At 40.2% G+C, this 17,572-nt stretch overlaps 3 protein-coding genes across 3 annotated transcripts; 2 read left to right on the forward strand and 1 right to left on the reverse strand.

The window, feature by feature from the left end:
• Positions 1 to 694: 694 nt before the first annotated feature.
• Positions 695 to 2,043, forward strand: LOC139332866 (C-X-C motif chemokine 10-like). Its single transcript, XM_070965002.1, has 4 exons — positions 695 to 812; positions 1,374 to 1,503; positions 1,596 to 1,676; positions 1,779 to 2,043. Exons 1-4 carry the CDS (start codon positions 758 to 760, stop codon positions 1,849 to 1,851), a joined length of 339 nt encoding a protein of 112 aa, XP_070821103.1. The 5' UTR covers positions 695 to 757; the 3' UTR covers positions 1,852 to 2,043.
• Positions 2,044 to 4,423: 2,380 nt separating this feature from the next.
• Positions 4,424 to 5,713, reverse strand: LOC139332863 (C-X-C motif chemokine 10-like). The gene is made up of 4 exons (XM_070964998.1): positions 5,655 to 5,713; positions 4,964 to 5,093; positions 4,791 to 4,871; positions 4,424 to 4,688 (listed from the first exon to the last, which is right to left on the reverse strand). The coding sequence occupies exons 1-4, from the start codon at positions 5,707 to 5,709 to the stop codon at positions 4,616 to 4,618; spliced, it is 339 nt and encodes a 112-aa protein (XP_070821099.1). The 5' UTR covers positions 5,710 to 5,713; the 3' UTR covers positions 4,424 to 4,615.
• A 4,951-nt stretch (positions 5,714 to 10,664) lies between these two features.
• LOC139332841 (phosphatidylinositol 4-phosphate 5-kinase-like protein 1) lies at positions 10,665 to 17,099 on the forward strand. The gene is made up of 10 exons (XM_070964968.1): positions 10,665 to 10,767; positions 11,891 to 12,103; positions 12,198 to 12,248; positions 12,845 to 12,999; positions 13,392 to 13,516; positions 14,779 to 14,813; positions 14,910 to 14,965; positions 15,064 to 15,176; positions 15,343 to 15,505; positions 16,395 to 17,099. The coding sequence occupies exons 2-10, from the start codon at positions 11,915 to 11,917 to the stop codon at positions 16,834 to 16,836; spliced, it is 1,329 nt and encodes a 442-aa protein (XP_070821069.1). The 5' UTR covers positions 10,665 to 10,767; positions 11,891 to 11,914; the 3' UTR covers positions 16,837 to 17,099.
• The last annotated feature ends 473 nt before the right edge of the window (positions 17,100 to 17,572 follow it).

A 17,572-nucleotide genomic window follows, 5' to 3' on the forward strand; every position in this document is an offset into this window, starting at 1 on the left:
ATGCATGACCCCAAGAGACTACAACAAAGATGAACATTACAACTCAGCCCATGTCATACTGCACATACTGCACACTGCACATATCACTTTAGATTTTAGATTTTATATACACTGTATACCTCATCTGTTCACTTTTTTTTACTGCACTGCCACTTACTACCTGTTGCACATGTCACCTGTTTACATACCATGTCGCACATATTATAATATTTATACTGTTTATACCTCATGCCACTTGCACTGCGTACATGTATTTATATTTTTTGGATATTGTGACTATTTGCACTTTTGGTTAGATGCTAAACTGCATTTCGTTGTCTCTGTGTTGCACTCTGACAATGACAATAAAGTTTAATCTAATCTAATCTAAAATTACATAAATGTACGACAGCCTATTATGTACAGTTGCAAATGAATTGGAATAAGACTGTGAAAAACATTTTTTTCTCACTGTGAATCTGTTTTGTTGTATGCAAGCATAATGAATGAACTTGTACAAATTATTGAATTGATTTGACTAATGTGTTGATGATTACAAAGAAGTCCTTCTGCAGACTGAAATGATTCTCCAAAGCAGTGTTTCTGGGAAATGGGCCTGCTGGAGGAAAAAGGAAGAGTCCGAGAAAGTGAAAGTCAAACTGGAAAGAGAAACCATTTGAGAGGGTATAAAAGCCATGAATCACTGCAGCTGTCCACCATCAGGAGTCCAGACTGAAGAAAGACACCTTGGAGTGTGAACCCGTCTACAGCCGCAACTATGAATTCAGCTGTCTTTGCCTTTCTCACCTGCCTGCTTGTCTTCTATGCACAAGGTACTGTGAAAAGTTTAGTTTTCTGTGATTGTCTGATCTGAATCCTAAGAACAACTGGCCGTTTTGTTGTGAATGGGGACTTGTATCACTTGCTTGTAATGACATTATAGTTTTGTTTGAATAGACCTTTAAAGCTGCACTCAATATTTTCATGTTAACAATGCATCACATTACTGTGTGTAATGTTAAAGGGCTCCCTGGTACTGATGAACTCTCAGAGAATCACCAGGTGACTCTGCAGCTCCTCTCAGCAATACAGAGCGTTATATCGTATTTGAGCTCATTGTTTTGGGTTTACAAATCAAAACTTTACTGTTGTGCTTCAGTCTCATCACTCAGCTGTTGCTGTTTCCAGTGAAAAAGCTCTGCTAAACCCAGTATAAACCCAGTCTGTCTGTCTAAGCTGACTTTCAGCTCTGCCCATTGACTGTGACGATGGCTCTGTCTGCAGGGCAGCCCTTTCCCTTTCTCTGACCAAACACTGATACATGTTCATTCTGAAATCTAACTGACTTAAAAGATGATCAGCTAATAACAATGTTGTGTCCTTTCTTCCCACAGGCCAACCAGCCAACAGATCTAGCAAGTGCAAGTGTTTAAATGGTTCTATCGACAAGATTCCCCCACAGCTCATCAAGGCAGGGCCGGTCATACACCCACCCAGTATCTTCTGTCAGCAGGTGGAGATCATGTGAGTAAATGAGCTGAATTAACCCACATTTCTACACCTCATTCTTCTGTGTTGTTCCGCCTCTCTCTAACAAAGCTCTTTCTTCTCTTCAGTATTACAACAACAGCAAATAAGGAAAAATGTGTGAACCCACAGTCACATCTGGGAAAACGCATACTGAAAAGCAAGAACAGGTAAGATCAGCTTCACAGTGTTCAGGGTCTCTAATATGAAATACTACCATCAATGTTACACATCTCTGCTGCTTTTACTAATAGTCTCATATGTTGACCCAGGTATGTGAAGAATAGCACTGTGAGCACGACGACTTCAAGCTCAACGAGTGTCCACACCACATCCAGGCTGTAGACTCCACCCCTGCACTGAAGAGGACGGAGCTGAAACACTGTTGTTGTAAAAGGAGATCTTCATCATCATTGCCTTTATCATGTAAATACTAGTTGGTGTACTATAAGTGATCAAAATGTTGTCTGTTTTTGTGTGTTTATTTAAATTGTCTTCATGTGTAGATACCAAGTACATAATTTGTATATATTTTAGAATAAAAACAAAATGAAACACACCTGATTGGACTTTCTGCTCTGTTTTGTTTGGCTTCATGCATGTTAACAGAAATACAACATCTACAGTGAAATTACAGTCTCCAGTCATTGTAGACTGCATTCTACATGTCCTATACTTTACATGGCCAAAAGCATGCAGACACCCAAACAGTCCACCACATTCTGATAGTTAAACATGTCGTTAAAAAGATATGGGCATTAATCAGCTAACATGTTGGCACCCGGCTGCATTCAGACACATGAGCATCAGTGAGGTCCAACACTGATGTTGGGCGATAAGATCTGGCTCACGGTCAGCATTCTAAAGGTGCTGGATGAGGTCAAGGTCAGGGCTCTGTGCAGGCCAGCCAAGTTCTTCCACACCAAAGCGGGAAAACCATTTCTGCATGCGTTTAAAATGGTACAAGATCATGCAGACAATGTACAAGAAAGATTCTCTATGGAGAGGAGTACTCCACTTGTCAGCTGTCAGCTGGATCCTAAATTGGTACAAAGAGTGTAACAGGATATATGGGAAGTAGAGAGCAAATTAAATTAAATTAAAAATAAAGGTTCAGGTCCTTTCGCCTCCTAAACTGAAGCAGAAACAGCCCCTTTCTGCTGCCCACGTTGGCCGACTTGTACAATCCAGTGAAGCACTGAAATAGATGAAGCAGGTGAATGCCCCGTGCCCTGATGCTGTCAGGAAAGATGGCCGCCTTCGATGTGACCCAAAGGGTGTAAAGTTGCACAACGCACACCTGCACTGCGGAAACCTTCCAAAATGTTGCAAAGGCAGATGGACAAGACTGATCAATAAGGTGAATGATTAATTGAAGTTAGCCGATATGCATCACTGGTGTCCAATTATGATCGGTCCAGCCTTTTCTAGCAAACTAATCTGAGGACTAGCTGAATCTTGTCAGATGCACAAGCAACAGAGGGGATGCATTGAATACCCAGGTTGCTCTGAGAATGAGGGTAAACAAACGGAACAACAAAAAAAGTGCTCAAACGAAGAGATACGGTAACTCACTGCAGACTCTTTAAGACTGCCCTAAGAGGAAATACTAAAAAGAGCGAATCCGGGAGGATTTGGCTGTGAAGAGGGGTCAAACAGGGTGATGTCTTGTCCCCTGTACCCTTCAACCTGGTGAGAGGGCTCATGCTCTACATGCTGAGGTATCCTGTATCAGCAGAAACAGATGGAAAGCCACAATGTCAGCTCTGTAACAATGGTCAGGAAAATTTGTGTCGTATTTTTGGGAAATGTGAGGCTCTGAAACTGAATCACATGAAGAATAATAACAAGACTTAATGAAGACAAGGGGCTCTATTTTCGATTTCACCGCCGGCGCATTGCAGGGTGCACACCCCACGCAGTGGTATTTTCGTGCAGCGCAGGCAGGCGCACGGCGCACTTGGTATTTTGGTAAACCGAGGTGCACAGAGGTACACCAGGGTGGTCGTTGTGGCACAGTCGGCATAATCAGGCGGCATATTTGGATTTTCGGTCCATGCCAGTGGTCTAAAAGTGTGCTGAAAGTTCGCCACCCCAGACCTGGTCAACTCTGTGCGCCAGCAGCGCACCGCTGGGCAAGAGGATTTTCGTAAACCGGCGGAATTGTGCGCCCACGTTACCAATACCTCACAGGCAGGTTTCCACAGTGTCTGGCATTTCACTGTGATCAATTTTAGCAACATCCACGATTCAATTCAGCTATCTGAGTCAGCACATACAGTCAGACATAAATTTATATATTTTGATCAGTATCTCATCTGACCACATCTAAAGCGCGTTCGGCACGCGTAATGGTCACTCAACCTGACCAAATGTACACAGGTGAAACAGGGATGTCTGGTGATCTGTGACTCAAATTGCCTGGTGACAAAGATGATGGCCTACTCCTCTCCATAGAGAATCTTTCTTGTACATTGTCTGCATGATCTTGTACCATTTTAAACGCATGCAGAAATGGTTTTCCCGCTTTGGTGTGGAAGAACTTGGCTGGCCTGCACAGAGCCCTGACCTTGACCTCATCCAGCACCTTTAGAATGCTGACCGTGAGCCAGATCTTATCGCCCAACATCAGTGTTGGACCTCACTGATGCTCATGTGTCTGAATGCAGCCGGGTGCCAACATGTTAGCTGATTAATGCCCATATCTTTTTAACGACATGTTTAACTATCAGAATGTGGTGGACTGTTTGGGTGTCTGCATGCTTTTGGCCATGTAAAGTATAGGACATGTAGAATGCAGTCTACAATGACTGGAGACTGTAATTTCACTGTAGATGTTGTATTTCTGTTAACATGCATGAAGCCAAACAAAACAGAGCAGAAAGTCCAATCAGGTGTGTTTCATTTTGTTTTTATTCTAAAATATATACAAATTATGTACTTGGTATCTACACATGAAGACAATTTAAATAAACACACAAAAACAGACAACATTTTGATCACTTATAGTACACCAACTAGTATTTACATGATAAAGGCAATGATGATGAAGATCTCCTTTTACAACAACAGTGTTTCAGCTCCGTCCTCTTCAGTGCAGGGGTGGAGTCTACAGCCTGGATGTGGTGTGGACACTCGTTGAGCTTGAAGTCGTCGTGCTCACAGTGCTATTCTTCACATACCTGGGTCAACATATGAGACTATTAGTAAAAGCAGCAGAGATGTGTAACATTGATGGTAGTATTTCATATTAGAGACCCTGAACACTGTGAAGCTGATCTTACCTGTTCTTGCTTTTCAGTATGCGTTTTCCCAGATGTGACTGTGGGTTCACACATTTTTCCTTATTTGCTGTTGTTGTAATACTGAAGAGAAGAAAGAGCTTTGTTAGAGAGAGGCGGAACAACACAGAAGAATGAGGTGTAGAAATGTGGGTTAATTCAGCTCATTTACTCACATGATCTCCACCTGCTGACAGAAGATACTGGGTGGGTGTATGACCGGCCCTGCCTTGATGAGCTGTGGGGGAATCTTGTCGATAGAACCATTTAAACACTTGCACTTGCTAGATCTGTTGGCTGGTTGGCCTGTGGGAAGAAAGGACACAACATTGTTATTAGCTGATCATCTTTTAAGTCAGTTAGATTTCAGAATGAACATGTATCAGTGTTTGGTCAGAGAAAGGGAAAGGGCTGCCCTGCAGACAGAGCCATCGTCACAGTCAATGGGCAGAGCTGAAAGTCAGCTTAGACAGACAGACTGGGTTTATACTGGGTTTAGCAGAGCTTTTTCACTGGAAACAGCAACAGCTGAGTGATGAGACTGAAACACAACAGTAAAGTTTTGATTTGTAAACCCAAAACAATGAGCTCAAATACGATATAACGCTCTGTATTGCTGAGAGGAGCTGCAGAGTCACCTGGTGATTCTCTGAGAGTTCATCAGTACCAGGGAGCCCTTTAACATTACACACAGTAATGTGATGCATTGTTAACATGAAAATATTGAGTGCAGCTTTAAAGGTCTATTCAAACAAAACTATAATGTCATTACAAGCAAGTGATACAAGTCCCCATTCACAACAAAACGGCCAGTTGTTCTTAGGATTCAGATCAGACAATCACCGAAAACTAAACTTTTCACAGTACCTTGTGCATAGAAGACAAGCAGGCAGGTGAGAAAGGCAAAGACAGCTGAATTCATAGTTGCGGCTATAGACGGGTTCACACTCCAAGGTGTCTTTCTTCAGTCTGGACTCCTGATGGTGGACAGCTGCAGTGATTCATGGCTTTTATACCCTCTCAAATGGTTTCTCTTTCCAGTTTGACTTTCACTTTCTTGGACTCTTCCTTTTTCCTCCAGCAGGCCCATTTCCCAGAAACACTGCTTTAGAGAATCATTTCAGTCTGCAGAAGGACTTCTTTGTAATCATCAACACATTAGTCAAATCAATTCAATAATTTGTACAAGTTCATTCATTATGCTTGCATACAACAAAACAGATTCACAGTGAGAAAAAAATGTTTTTCACAGTCTTATTCCAATTCATTTGCAACTGTACATAATAGGCTGTCGTACATTTATGTAATTTTAGATTAGATTAGATTCAACTTTATTGTCATTGTCAGAGTGCAACACAGAGACAACGAAATGCAGTTTAGAATCTAACCAAAAGTGCAAATAGTCACAATATCCAAAAAATATAAATACATGTAAGCAGTGCAAGTGGCATGAGGTATAAACAGTATAAATATTATAATATGTGCGACATGGTATGTAAACAGGTGACATGTGCAACAGGTAGTAAGTGGCAGTGCAGTAAAAAAAAGTGAACAGATGAGGTATACAGTGTATATAAAATCTAAAATCTAAAGTGATATGTGCAGTGTGCAGTATGTGCAGTATGACATGGGCTGAGTTGTAATGTTCATCTTTGTTGTAGTCTCTTGGGGTCATGCATGTGTTCCAGACTGGAATCAAATCACTGACCTGTTCATGTTAAAATTATCCAGCTGATGTTAAAGGGAATGTCTTTAGTTTCAAGGTATTTGGTCAAAAATCTAAGTATTGGATAAATTGAAAATTTGACATCACAACAATCATCCAACACTTGTCGAGACATTCAAAACCACAAACGTCAACCTGTAGGCAGCACTCATTGAGATTCATTATCTGGGAATCATGAATGGCTGCACAAAAAGTCATTTCAATCCATCCCATAATTGTTGAGTTATTTTAGTTTGGACCAAAGTGGTGGACTGACAGACCACAGAGCTATGCTGCTGGCACGACCACAGCACAGAAAGACTTTGCAGAACTCTGTGTGGCAGAAATATGTGTTTTTCTTCTTTCTATTTAACACTCACAAAAACAGCACAAGATCACAGAGACAAGCATCACATTATGAGATATAGTTTTCTGTATATCTAAACAAGAAAACATATAATAACAATCCTTATACTGACAATCATGTTTCAGATATTAGTGTGGGTGGCTTTAAATCAAGTGAAGGTGAATACTGACTCGTCCTTCTCCCATTTTGCTGATTAGGCTTTATGAATGACCTCATTTTAATTTCCTCATTGAACCTCTTCCATGGATCTTCCCACTATGTGGTTTGAGGGAAGTTGCACAACAGGACATGACAAATATGGACGTGTGCGGTGACTGAAAGTGTGACTGTACCATGCCCTGAATGATGTTGATGATGCCACAGCCTCTGGCGGTCAAAAAATGTGCTATTCTCACTGCAGCCTGCATGTAAAAGCTTTACAACTGACTGCTGTAGCTACTTTCACGTCTTATTGTGAATTTGCTGACATGCATATAAAAACACAGCATGAACAGAAGATGTACCCAGAGTTTAATTTCTTCATATTTTATCATATTTATTTTATCATATATATTTATTTATCATATTTATCTTTTTAAATTTTATCTGATTTATTTCTGGATATCACCAATTTTTCCATGACGTGGGGAAGAATACAGAAGAAGAATGTTTGAATGGTTAAACTTTACAGTGATCATGTTATGAATGATGACTTTCATCACAGAGTGTGTTGAATTGAGCGAGGGTGCATTTTATTGCTTATCAACTTATTAATCTTTACATATGTAAGAACAAGATTGTGCTATTTCTTCAACAGTGACATGATCTCACCCTCTTTCTTTTTCCTGAGCGGCATGCAAGACTGCTTTTTATTTTCACTTAACATCCTTTCATAGGAAACACTGGCCTCTTCCTGGAAATGTGCATGTATTTACTCATTGTCTCTTTAGCCAGGAATCCAAAAACGTGTGTGGTCAAGACAAGACTGGGACTTGTTCATAAGTTATTCTGGTCAGCAGTTAGGTTTTCCTCAATAGTCTGAAGTAGTATTGATGTAGTTGCTGAGTAAAGACCTTTGTTGAAAAACATATCATTTTAACATATTATTGTTTTGTACTGCTGGAGACATGTTCTGCTTTAACTGGTATTTCTGTCATGTAGTGTCAGCATGTGTTCCCTTTTTTATGTTTTCAGGAAGGCCTTAAGACATCCAAAGAAATGGGATGTGAAATTGAAACAGACGGGCTGAGGGAAAGTCCCGGTCCCTGTGTCTACCCTTGAACTCTTTGTGTAAAAGCAGTTGATAACTATGTTTACTCCTTATCCGAAGTCAAAACCAGGCAGATCAAAACAGGCAAACTTATCCAAAAAGGGGCTAGACAGAGCAGTGGAAGTACGAAGTTCAGGGGCAAGACAAACAGGACACTGAACGACGTGGAGCTGGTTGGAGTTGTGACACTAATCTCTGTGACACTCAGTCTGGAGTAGAGTTCAAAATCCTTTTTGAGAAGTGATATGGTTTAATGCAGTGATCCTCATGCTCAGGGTTGGACCCACCCGGGGGGCCCATGGAGCCACTGCATGGGGTGCATGTGGATGACCAGGAGAAAAATGTGTGAAACTAAGCTGGATGAATGTAATTTATATACACAAACTAAAAAAGAGTTTGCTGATGCTACTATGCTGTTCTTTATTTCACTAAAATTCAACTTGGATTCTATTTCATTCGTTGCTTCCCCCATCATGTCGAATGATTCATAGAAATTATAGACTTCTTAAGATGGGCATGCTGTCTTAAGAATGCAGGTGTAATGCATCATGATCATCAGCTGAAGTTACACCAGGGGCAGTGAAGGCTGGACCCAGCACCATCGGCCACAACAGTATGAGGTGTCCGGTAAGGTAAGTGTGGAACCAACTGACTGTGACATCAACTAGACTGAAAGACTGCACGTCGGATTTCATGATTGACCCTATCAAAAGCTTTTGATTGGTCAGTAAAGAGAGCAGCACAAATTACTTGTTTTTTATTTATCCAGATAAAAGACAATATCAGACTGCTGTAGTAAATTTAGTGAGGCAATAAAAGCATGTAATTGTAAATTAACAAAGGATTCTTGGATTATTGCCAAAAAAGAAGATAATATATTGCACAGTTGTTGTTGAAATCACTGATATCTCCACTCTTTCAGCAGACACAGCTCAGCATCCTTGGCATGCCAGCCATCAGGGAAGTCATGGAGGGTACATTTAGTTTGTTTATGGACCAAAGGATCTCCTGTTAGCCCCCTCACAATAAAACTCACATTGACATAAACATAGTGGAGAAGTCATCCACTCCCATGATGCACACTCACACCTGCTCTTCTGCTTTTTTGCCACCTTTTTCTTTTTGGCTTTCTACACTTCTGCCAAATCTGGAGTCAATTGTCCCTTTACCTATAATGTGTATTGCAAGACTGAACCAGATGAGCCTTGGAACATAAAAAACAGTTTGCAAGGAGTGTTGGTTGGCTGTGAAAAATCAAACTGATTTGTGATTGGTCAATACTACCCAGACTACAAATGGACTGCAAACAGAAAGCAGAAGGCGTCCAATCTCAAAATCTTGTCCTGCAATGATATGCAGAAATCTGTTTATAGATATTAGGTTTACATTACTCGTCCAGTGTGTAGGTTTACTGGCTTCTAGCAGTGAGGTTGCAGATTGCAACCAGCTGAACATCCCGATTTTCTAGAGCAAGTGTTTGGTTTGTCTTTTCTGGGTTACTGTAGTAACATAGCAGTGCAACATGGCAGACTCCATAGAAGAGCACCCACCTACTGTAGATATAAAGAGCTCATTCTGAGGTAACCAAAAAAGCAACAATTCTTATTTTCCGGTGATTATATACTGAAAGCATATTCATGAATATTATATTCCCTTTCTGTCAGTATTATGCCAATAGAGCCACCTAAATTTCAGACTTTTACGAGACTTTACTGATTCTAAATTACTGTTAATGATGACCATTAACTTATTAACTAATTGCTAGCACACTGCTAGCATTCCAGCACATACACATGCCCAAGCCCTACATGTAAACTGAAACCCAATATGGACGTGTACTGTGTTTGTAAGAGTTTATACTCTATTTTGTCACCATGAACATGCCTTTACAGCAGCCTTACCTGTGCAAAACATAATCTTGACAATAGTCAGCAGCACTGCTTGAACCATCACTGATGTTCACTCAACTTGCAGCAGCTCTGCTGTCACTCTTGAATGAACTGAGCTGTGATGCCATGAGAGTGATGTACACTGACATAGATTAGCTAAGAATGCCCTCTGCTGACCTTTTTTGGACTAGCACAGATACACAAGCAACAGTCTGTGTTGCAGTCACTGGCACAAATGACACAGTAAAACTACAAAATGTCACATTGTATTGTAATGTTCATCATAAATGCACTGTGCAGCTTGTCTGTTAACCCCTTATGGGCCACATTTACTAATTACATTTGACATTACATCTGCACTCAGGAGTACCAGAACGGGAATAAGTGAATATCCTTTCCCACATATTCTGTAGTACTGCCAAAACTACTTGACCTTTAACACTTTACTCTTAATGTAATAAAACCTGCTGCTCCTCTGTAGAATGAACAAGCATCAAGACACCAGTGGTGTGTAGTCTCTGAGGTGGTTGCTCTCCTCAGGGTTTCCTTTTTGGTGTACAGTGAAGAAACGCCTATGCCACACACCTTTTGTTTTGCATGCGGCACACCCAGCAGAGCTTGCATAACCTGTCTGGAATGCAGTACTACTTAGAATGAGAGGGAACATTATATAGGTACACAACAAAAAGGCTCGTTTCAGACACACTGTATACCAAGATATTGTGTGAAGCATTTTTTGTGTTACAGCTTAGTCCAAGCAAGAACCCCAGGTAAGAACTATGAGTTTATGGTTGTGTGTAATTTCTTTTCAGCATCACCTAGAAACAAGACTAATACCTTTTAACTTATTGAACTTAGGAGCCTCCTATGTTAGATGGTACAGTGTACATTTGGTTTATCAGGTGTTATCTGAAAAAGTGCTGTTTAGCATGCCCTAACAGAGGGGATTCTTATCTTTATCAACACCTTTGGCTGTTATAAATTATATAATACCCTTTTTGGTTCATGTTTTGTTTGTCTGTACCACTTCATATGGAATTATAACTTGTGGCTGCACTGCTAAACATATATTAGATGACAATCAGCTAGTTTTTATTTAAGCTATAATTTTCATAACATCATTTCACAGACTCAACATTTTAACGAGCCTTCCATAGACTTTCAGCTAAAACTTAATGACTATGGGCAAACACAGACAGGTTGTGTTATCTGTTGCATCCACCAGCTGACTGTCTTTAACAGTAGCAGCAGCAAAACAAAAAAGCTGTCAATTTAAAAAAGTATTGCCACAGGCTTTGTTCATAAACGATGAATAAATACCCAACACTCAAACAATTTCGGACTTCGGTGAGTGCTTTGGACACTCCTTAAAAGAAGCCTTTACATGTATTCATTGAGTTCAGTTTTGAAGGATAATATAAATTAAATTAATTTAGACTTTTCTTGGGTATTGTTGCAATGAACAGGGGTGTCAGAGGCACTGTGTCTACAGTGTAATGTGTGAAAGTAGGGTAGTATTAGTAACTGCAGTAGTATTAGGGGTGACGTTACTGATTGAAAACCTTATCACAGGCACTGGAGGTTTGCTAGTATGTAGTTTCAGTGAAGTCAAGGCACTTCCATAATGGATCAATACACTGTAGCACCAAGATAGGTGTACCTATCAGCGCCTATTAGTCAGGTTGAGTCAATTTATTAATAGAGTACATTTCAAAACAACAGGACTTGACTGAAAGTGCTTTACAGTCAAGTCAGACTGATTAGAATCTGCATCAATTAAGGTTTGCAGTTGATCATGAACTGAAGACAATTTGCAGCCAGTCTTCATCAGAGTCCACAATTAACATGAACTTTGTTTTGCTCTAATTTGCAACTATGCTGTATTTACTACAGTAGGCTTCAAGCTATTTCTTTCAGATGGCTGAGAGAAAAGCTGCTGGCTCCTCCAGAGCTGCTACGCAAAGACGCTGGTGGCATTTGAGACAGGAATGGAGGATGCTTGGAGTGTTTGAGATCAACCGAGAGCACGAGTTCTACCATCTGACAGCCATGATAAAAGAAGGCATGCATACCTCCATTCAGACCACCATGGACACACCAGGCCAGGTGAAGAAACTTCTGATTATAGGCCACTGGTTGGATTAATAACATGAAACATTGGAGACATAAATTCACTCATAAACAATTCATTTTTGCACAGGATACACTCACAGCTGAACATTTCAAGGCAGAGGAAACTCAAAACTATGAGGCAAGTGCTCATTTACACCTGAAATATCTTTCTGGTATTTTAGTAACAGCATTTTTAAAGCTTTGTCATTTTATCTTTGATAATGCTGTCTATATAATGGACGCTTTGTAAAACCTAAATATATCAGAATGTGACAATGTACTAATCCTTTTTAATATATATTCAATTGAAAACAGTACAAAACAATATACTTAATGTTTGACCTCATCAGCTTTATTGATGCTGGTAACATTCAAAACATGTTTGGAACATTCCACAGATAAACATTGGTAACAGGTGATAGTATCATGATTGGGTTGAAAGGAGCATCCTGGAAAGGCTCAGCCGTTCACAAGCAAGGACGAAGTGAGGTTCACCACTTTGTGAACACATGAGTGTAGAAAGGATGTTACTACATGAACTCAGGAAAAGTTCAGAAAACTGTTGTCTGTAAACACAGTTTGTTTGTCAATGAATGCACTGTGTATTAATTTCTGGCTTACACAGCGTCTCTACTTTACTGGATTGGGTTATTTTGTTGTTCTAAGAGTGCCTGTCAACTAAGTTAAAGCAAACAGTATAAAATTTGAAATACTTCTGTAACTGTCGTCCTCCAGGGGTTTGCGATGCAGACATTTGCTGCGTCAGTGTTTGCCAAACTGAGGCGTTCACTGGATATCACAGAGGAGGAATATATGAACTCCCTCTGCTCAGGCGACTGCTACCTCCAGTTTGTCAGTAACTCCAAGAGCAAGGCAGATTTCTTTGTCACGTGAGCAAAATCCTTTATTTCACACAGGGACCTTCCATTGACAAACGCCTTTACCTTAACTCATCCCAGCTCTGATTTCAAACTAAACTAACACCCACAATGTCCCTGACGGTCCAAAACACAAAGCCACACACATAAACGTACTCACATCATACCATTATACTCACACACGCACGTATGCATCTTTTCTTGTCTACTGTCCTGTTTGATTTTTTATGAACCACACTCATGATCTCTTTAAACTTTAACCATACCAAATTTGGCAAGTAAGTATAAACAGTGAGAATTTTAAAAACATTGGCATTGAAAAGAAAAGCTTTGTCATTGTGTCTTTTTGCAGAAATGTCCATATTGGCGTTCTTGTATGATGATAAGGTTGTTCTTGATTTTAGGAATGACAAGAGGTTCTTCATAAAGACCCAGAGCAGGCGTGAGATCAGGTTTCTCCTGTCCAATCTGCAGGCATACATGGACCACTTGGAGAAATATCCTCATTCACTGTTGGTGAGGTTTCTAGGTAAGAGTAGCTTTGGTTAATTCTGCTATGGGTATTTATTTTTTTACTTTTCACCCAAATTTTAAAGATAAAATTAGCATTCTCTACCACTGACACAGAATTACCTTGTTCAACCATGATAAGCACCAGAGGAGTCCAGTCCATATTGTCCAATCAGAAGTAACCATTGCTTATTGTACTATAACTTTTCCAGATTTCGCTTTCATGAAAAATATTCTAAAATATGCCTCCACCTTCCAACATACACCCACACAAACACATGCTTTGTTATGACCTGTTACAGAGAGGAATTTTGCACCATTGTTTGAAATTAATACAGTAAAGCTTCACATTTTTTTGCAGTGTGAAGCACACACACACACACACACACACACACACACACACACACACACACACACACACACACACACACAATGCTTTAAATCTTGGCAGTGCAGTGGTTGTTGATGTCCCTGCCTGTTAGGCTGAACAGCAGAAAGACCTCACAGCTCACTGAAAGTTCATAAGCAGTGCAAACTGCACGTGCTGAGAGACACCACAAACCTCCAGTAGGTGCTTTAACACTCTAGAGTAGTAGTCTGCAGTGCTATCTACATGGCTATCAAAGTCACCAGAAACCAATATAAAATTAAAAAAAGAAGAAAGTTTGGGACACTAGGTCACTGAATTCATTCATAAAAGTGCTCATTGATATGCTGTTAATACGACAGGAGTTGAGCATTTCAGTGTCAGTGTAAGATACTCAAAAGAAGTGCACTCACCAATAGTGAGTTGTCTGCATAAACGCATATCAGAGAAGAGCTACTACATCTCCACTTCTCCAATCACATCTAAGAATATTTAGAAAGTGAATGTTTGGCAGTGGTGTCTCTAAAAGGACCACTGGCGTGCAGCCAAGTTTCATGCAGTTTGTGGGTCAATGGAGTGGAGTTTACTACTGGTGGAACCTATCCACCCAGAGACTGCAGTTGGAGGACAATGTTTTTGGTAAACAGTCTGGTGCCTTCATGGTTTGGATGGAGGTTATCTCTTGTGCAGGTCCTTTTGGGTCCAGAAATAGTCCAAATTATTAACAAGCCATTGAGCTACTGCTTTGTCCTTCACGATAACAATAATATAATGCATTCTAGTTCTGTTGACCTTTTGCTGTGTCTGTTTCTATAAAACTGACAAATTTTTAAGGCGGCAGCTAAAAAGCATCTATTGGTCATGGCATTGAAAGACATGATTTAATAATAAGCATCTTTCTTTTCACTTTTCAGGTGTCCACAGGATTGTTATTCCAAATGAAGTAAAGGTATTGTATCACCATAAAAACCAGTAGGTCATTATATCCCCTATATTCTATCAGTACTGGCACTTACAATGTAGTTTTTTTCTGTCTGCTCTCCAGAAGTACTTCATTGTGATGCAGAGTGTGTTTTACCCTGATGAGAGGATCAATATTAGGTACAGTACTTATGTTTCCCCATTTTTTATTGTATAGATCTCTACATCTCTACTATATTCTATGGATGTATGAAAGCTGTGGCATTTCTGTTGCATAGATATGACATTAAAGGCTGTGAGGTGGGAAGATGGACTAACCCTGACACAGGGGGGAAACAAATAATAAAAGTGCTTAAGGACAATAACTTTGAAGGGCAGTACATTGCATTGGGTAAGTGTCCTCTCTGCTATGCTTACTCTACTTGTTTCTGCAGCCATATGAATGATGCTGTTGAGCAGTGCACGTCGACTGTTGCAGCTACTGGACATAATTGAGTCACATGCAGCTGACAAGTACAAAGGCATGCTAAATGGAAATGCTTGTGTGGTTCCTGCAGATCAAGAGAAATCCTGGTTCACCAAACAGGTGAAAATGGATGCTGCTTTCCTTAAAGAGCTAAATGTGCTGGACTACAGTCTGCTGTTGGCCCATCAGCCTCTGCACCGAGACGAGCTTGAGGGGAAATGCTCCTTGGCAAACATTGTTATCCGAACAACAAAGTAGGTTTTATAGCCTTTTATGCATTTGATGGCTACAATCATGATATCATGCTGCAAGGCTGAGATCTAAAGTGCATGTTGTGTTGGTGCATAACAATAAACATAGCAAGAGAAAGTAAAGAAAAAAAGCAAAAGACCGTGTCATGGCATGGTTTCATGTGAGAGTCCAACGTTAGACCAAGATGACTGATTGACAGACTGTTGATCTTACCATCTAGTTCAGTTGATGTAGGCCATCTTTTAGGAAAGACATATGGACACTGTTTTTTTTTTACATGAAGTGTCAAACACCAGTTTTCAAGCCAACAGACTCTTGCTTCCTGGTGCTTTGACAGTTGATCTGTGTAACACATTACCTTTCCCAAATCATATGGACGCTGGCTCAGGACCCATGTACCACATCCAGTTAGCAACATCCAGTTGCACTTTGTATTGAGATTCTGGTGACCCCACACATGCACAGTGCAGTTTACTTTTTGAAAGACTTAAGATGCCAGAGGAAAAATAGCTTTTAATTTTTAATTTACCTTTTTATAATTTTATTTGTGTCATGTAGTTTTTATTGCTATTGTTGACTTCATTCATTTGCTCTCTTAACTTAATGTTTTTAATTTTAAAAAGAAGTTTGCAAATAGTTAGGTGAACTTCTTTTTGTATAAATAAAGCATTTGCTTTAGTGTAATACATCAATGTCCAAATTACATTACACATATTGAACATTACATGTTCAATATGTGTGTCTCAGTAAGAGCAAACATAGCAGTTTTGTCTTACATTTCAATTTTGTTTTAATGTGATAAGTGTTTGATGTCTTAGGTCTGTGTTTTAAAGCTTCAGCCTCAATCAACACCCCTCTGATTATTTTGGGCTCTTTCTGTCTTTCCCATAGGTCTGTGGACTTTGATGACAGTCCCACAAGGTCAGACCCCCCCACCATTCCATTACTGGAAGAGGCCAGGGGTAAGGTGGTACCAGACACTGCAGACTGTGGGTCAGGCAAGCCACAGGCAGCAGCTGAGGGCTTTGAAGGGATCCCCCTCCAGGAGATACACTGCCCTGCAAAAGAAACTGGGACTGACTCAGAGCTAGAGGAATTCCATAAGCATCACTGTAGGCTTCTGCCCAACTGCAAAAATGCTATTCATGTCATAGATGGGCCAGATCGTCGCTATTTTGTGGGCATTATAGACATTTTTACTGTCTACGGTTGGAAGAAAAGACTTGAGAACCTGTGGAAAAACATCCGCTACCCAGGCAGGGCCTTTTCCACAGTTAACCCCACCAAATATTCACACAGGTTCTGTCAGTGGATGCAGGACCGCACTCAGTGACAGACACTCACCACTGATAAACTCTACATCGCATTTACTGTATAACCCCCAGTGTCCACTGGATGGAGCTGTGTCACATTCTGGCTTTGTTGAGATCTGCTATTTTGCCAAGTTTGTGGAGACGCGGTTGCTTGTATGCAAATTCAGAGCTGGGCAGTATATGTTATATTGTATATACTGGAGGGGCTGGGGTAAATGAATACAAAGACAAATAATTGGTTGACATACATAAAAAAATTGCTGTGACTTGCAGACTGTGGAGGTGAAAGCAGCCCCCATGTTGTTAGAAGATTATGTTCACTTGGATTTCAACCTGCTCAGGTCTTTTTTTTTGTAGCACATGCAGCTCTGTGTGTGATGTGCTTTATGTGGCTGTTGAATCAGTGAGCACTCAGTAAAAAAGTCGATCAGATGTGATAAAAAAGGTAAGAACAACTTTAAGGTTTTTTAACTTATATGTAATTATACTTGTGATGTAGCTATAACCTCAGTATAAGTAAAGGTTGCATTGCATTGGTAAAGATATGCAATGACTGTGACTAAGAATTGTATCAGGAATGGTAACATAAAGAAACAGCTGAAGGCACCAGTTGATGTTGTGTTATCTTTACAGTAGATTTGCTGATTTGACTCAGTCCTTCATCACAGAGGGGCCTGTACGATTACTTTGACCTGTTAAGTTTTTTGTTGTGGATGGATAGACTCAGAAGTAAAGACAAAATCTGATCTTTGTTTC

Source organism: Chaetodon trifascialis, chromosome 6 (assembly GCF_039877785.1).
Source record: "Chaetodon trifascialis isolate fChaTrf1 chromosome 6, fChaTrf1.hap1, whole genome shotgun sequence".
NCBI classification, from domain to species: Eukaryota; Metazoa; Chordata; class Actinopteri; order Chaetodontiformes; family Chaetodontidae; genus Chaetodon; species Chaetodon trifascialis.

What these genes read in the sequence shown, in the direction of transcription:
- LOC139332866 (XM_070965002.1), top strand. Translation starts at nt 758, where the DNA reads ATGAATTCAGCTGTCTTTGCCTTTCTCACCTGCCTGCTTGTCTTCTAT. An exon ending in GCTTGTCTTCTATGCACAAG is followed by an intron (nt 813 to 1,373) that starts GTACTGTGAAAA and finishes TTCTTCCCACAG; the next exon opens with GCCAACCAGCCAACAGATCT. An exon ending in TGTCAGCAGGTGGAGATCAT is followed by an intron (nt 1,504 to 1,595) that starts GTGAGTAAATGA and finishes TCTTCTCTTCAG; the next exon opens with TATTACAACAACAGCAAATA.
- LOC139332863 (XM_070964998.1), bottom strand. Translation starts at nt 5,709, where the DNA reads ATGAATTCAGCTGTCTTTGCCTTTCTCACCTGCCTGCTTGTCTTCTAT. An exon ending in TGTCAGCAGGTGGAGATCAT is followed by an intron (nt 4,872 to 4,963) that starts GTGAGTAAATGA and finishes TCTTCTCTTCAG; the next exon opens with TATTACAACAACAGCAAATA. An exon ending in ATACTGAAAAGCAAGAACAG is followed by an intron (nt 4,689 to 4,790) that starts GTAAGATCAGCT and finishes ATGTTGACCCAG; the next exon opens with GTATGTGAAGAATAGCACTG.
- LOC139332841 (XM_070964968.1), top strand. Translation starts at nt 11,915, where the DNA reads ATGGCTGAGAGAAAAGCTGCTGGCTCCTCCAGAGCTGCTACGCAAAGA. An exon ending in TTATTCCAAATGAAGTAAAG is followed by an intron (nt 14,814 to 14,909) that starts GTATTGTATCAC and finishes TCTGCTCTCCAG; the next exon opens with AAGTACTTCATTGTGATGCA. An exon ending in GATGAGAGGATCAATATTAG is followed by an intron (nt 14,966 to 15,063) that starts GTACAGTACTTA and finishes TCTGTTGCATAG; the next exon opens with ATATGACATTAAAGGCTGTG.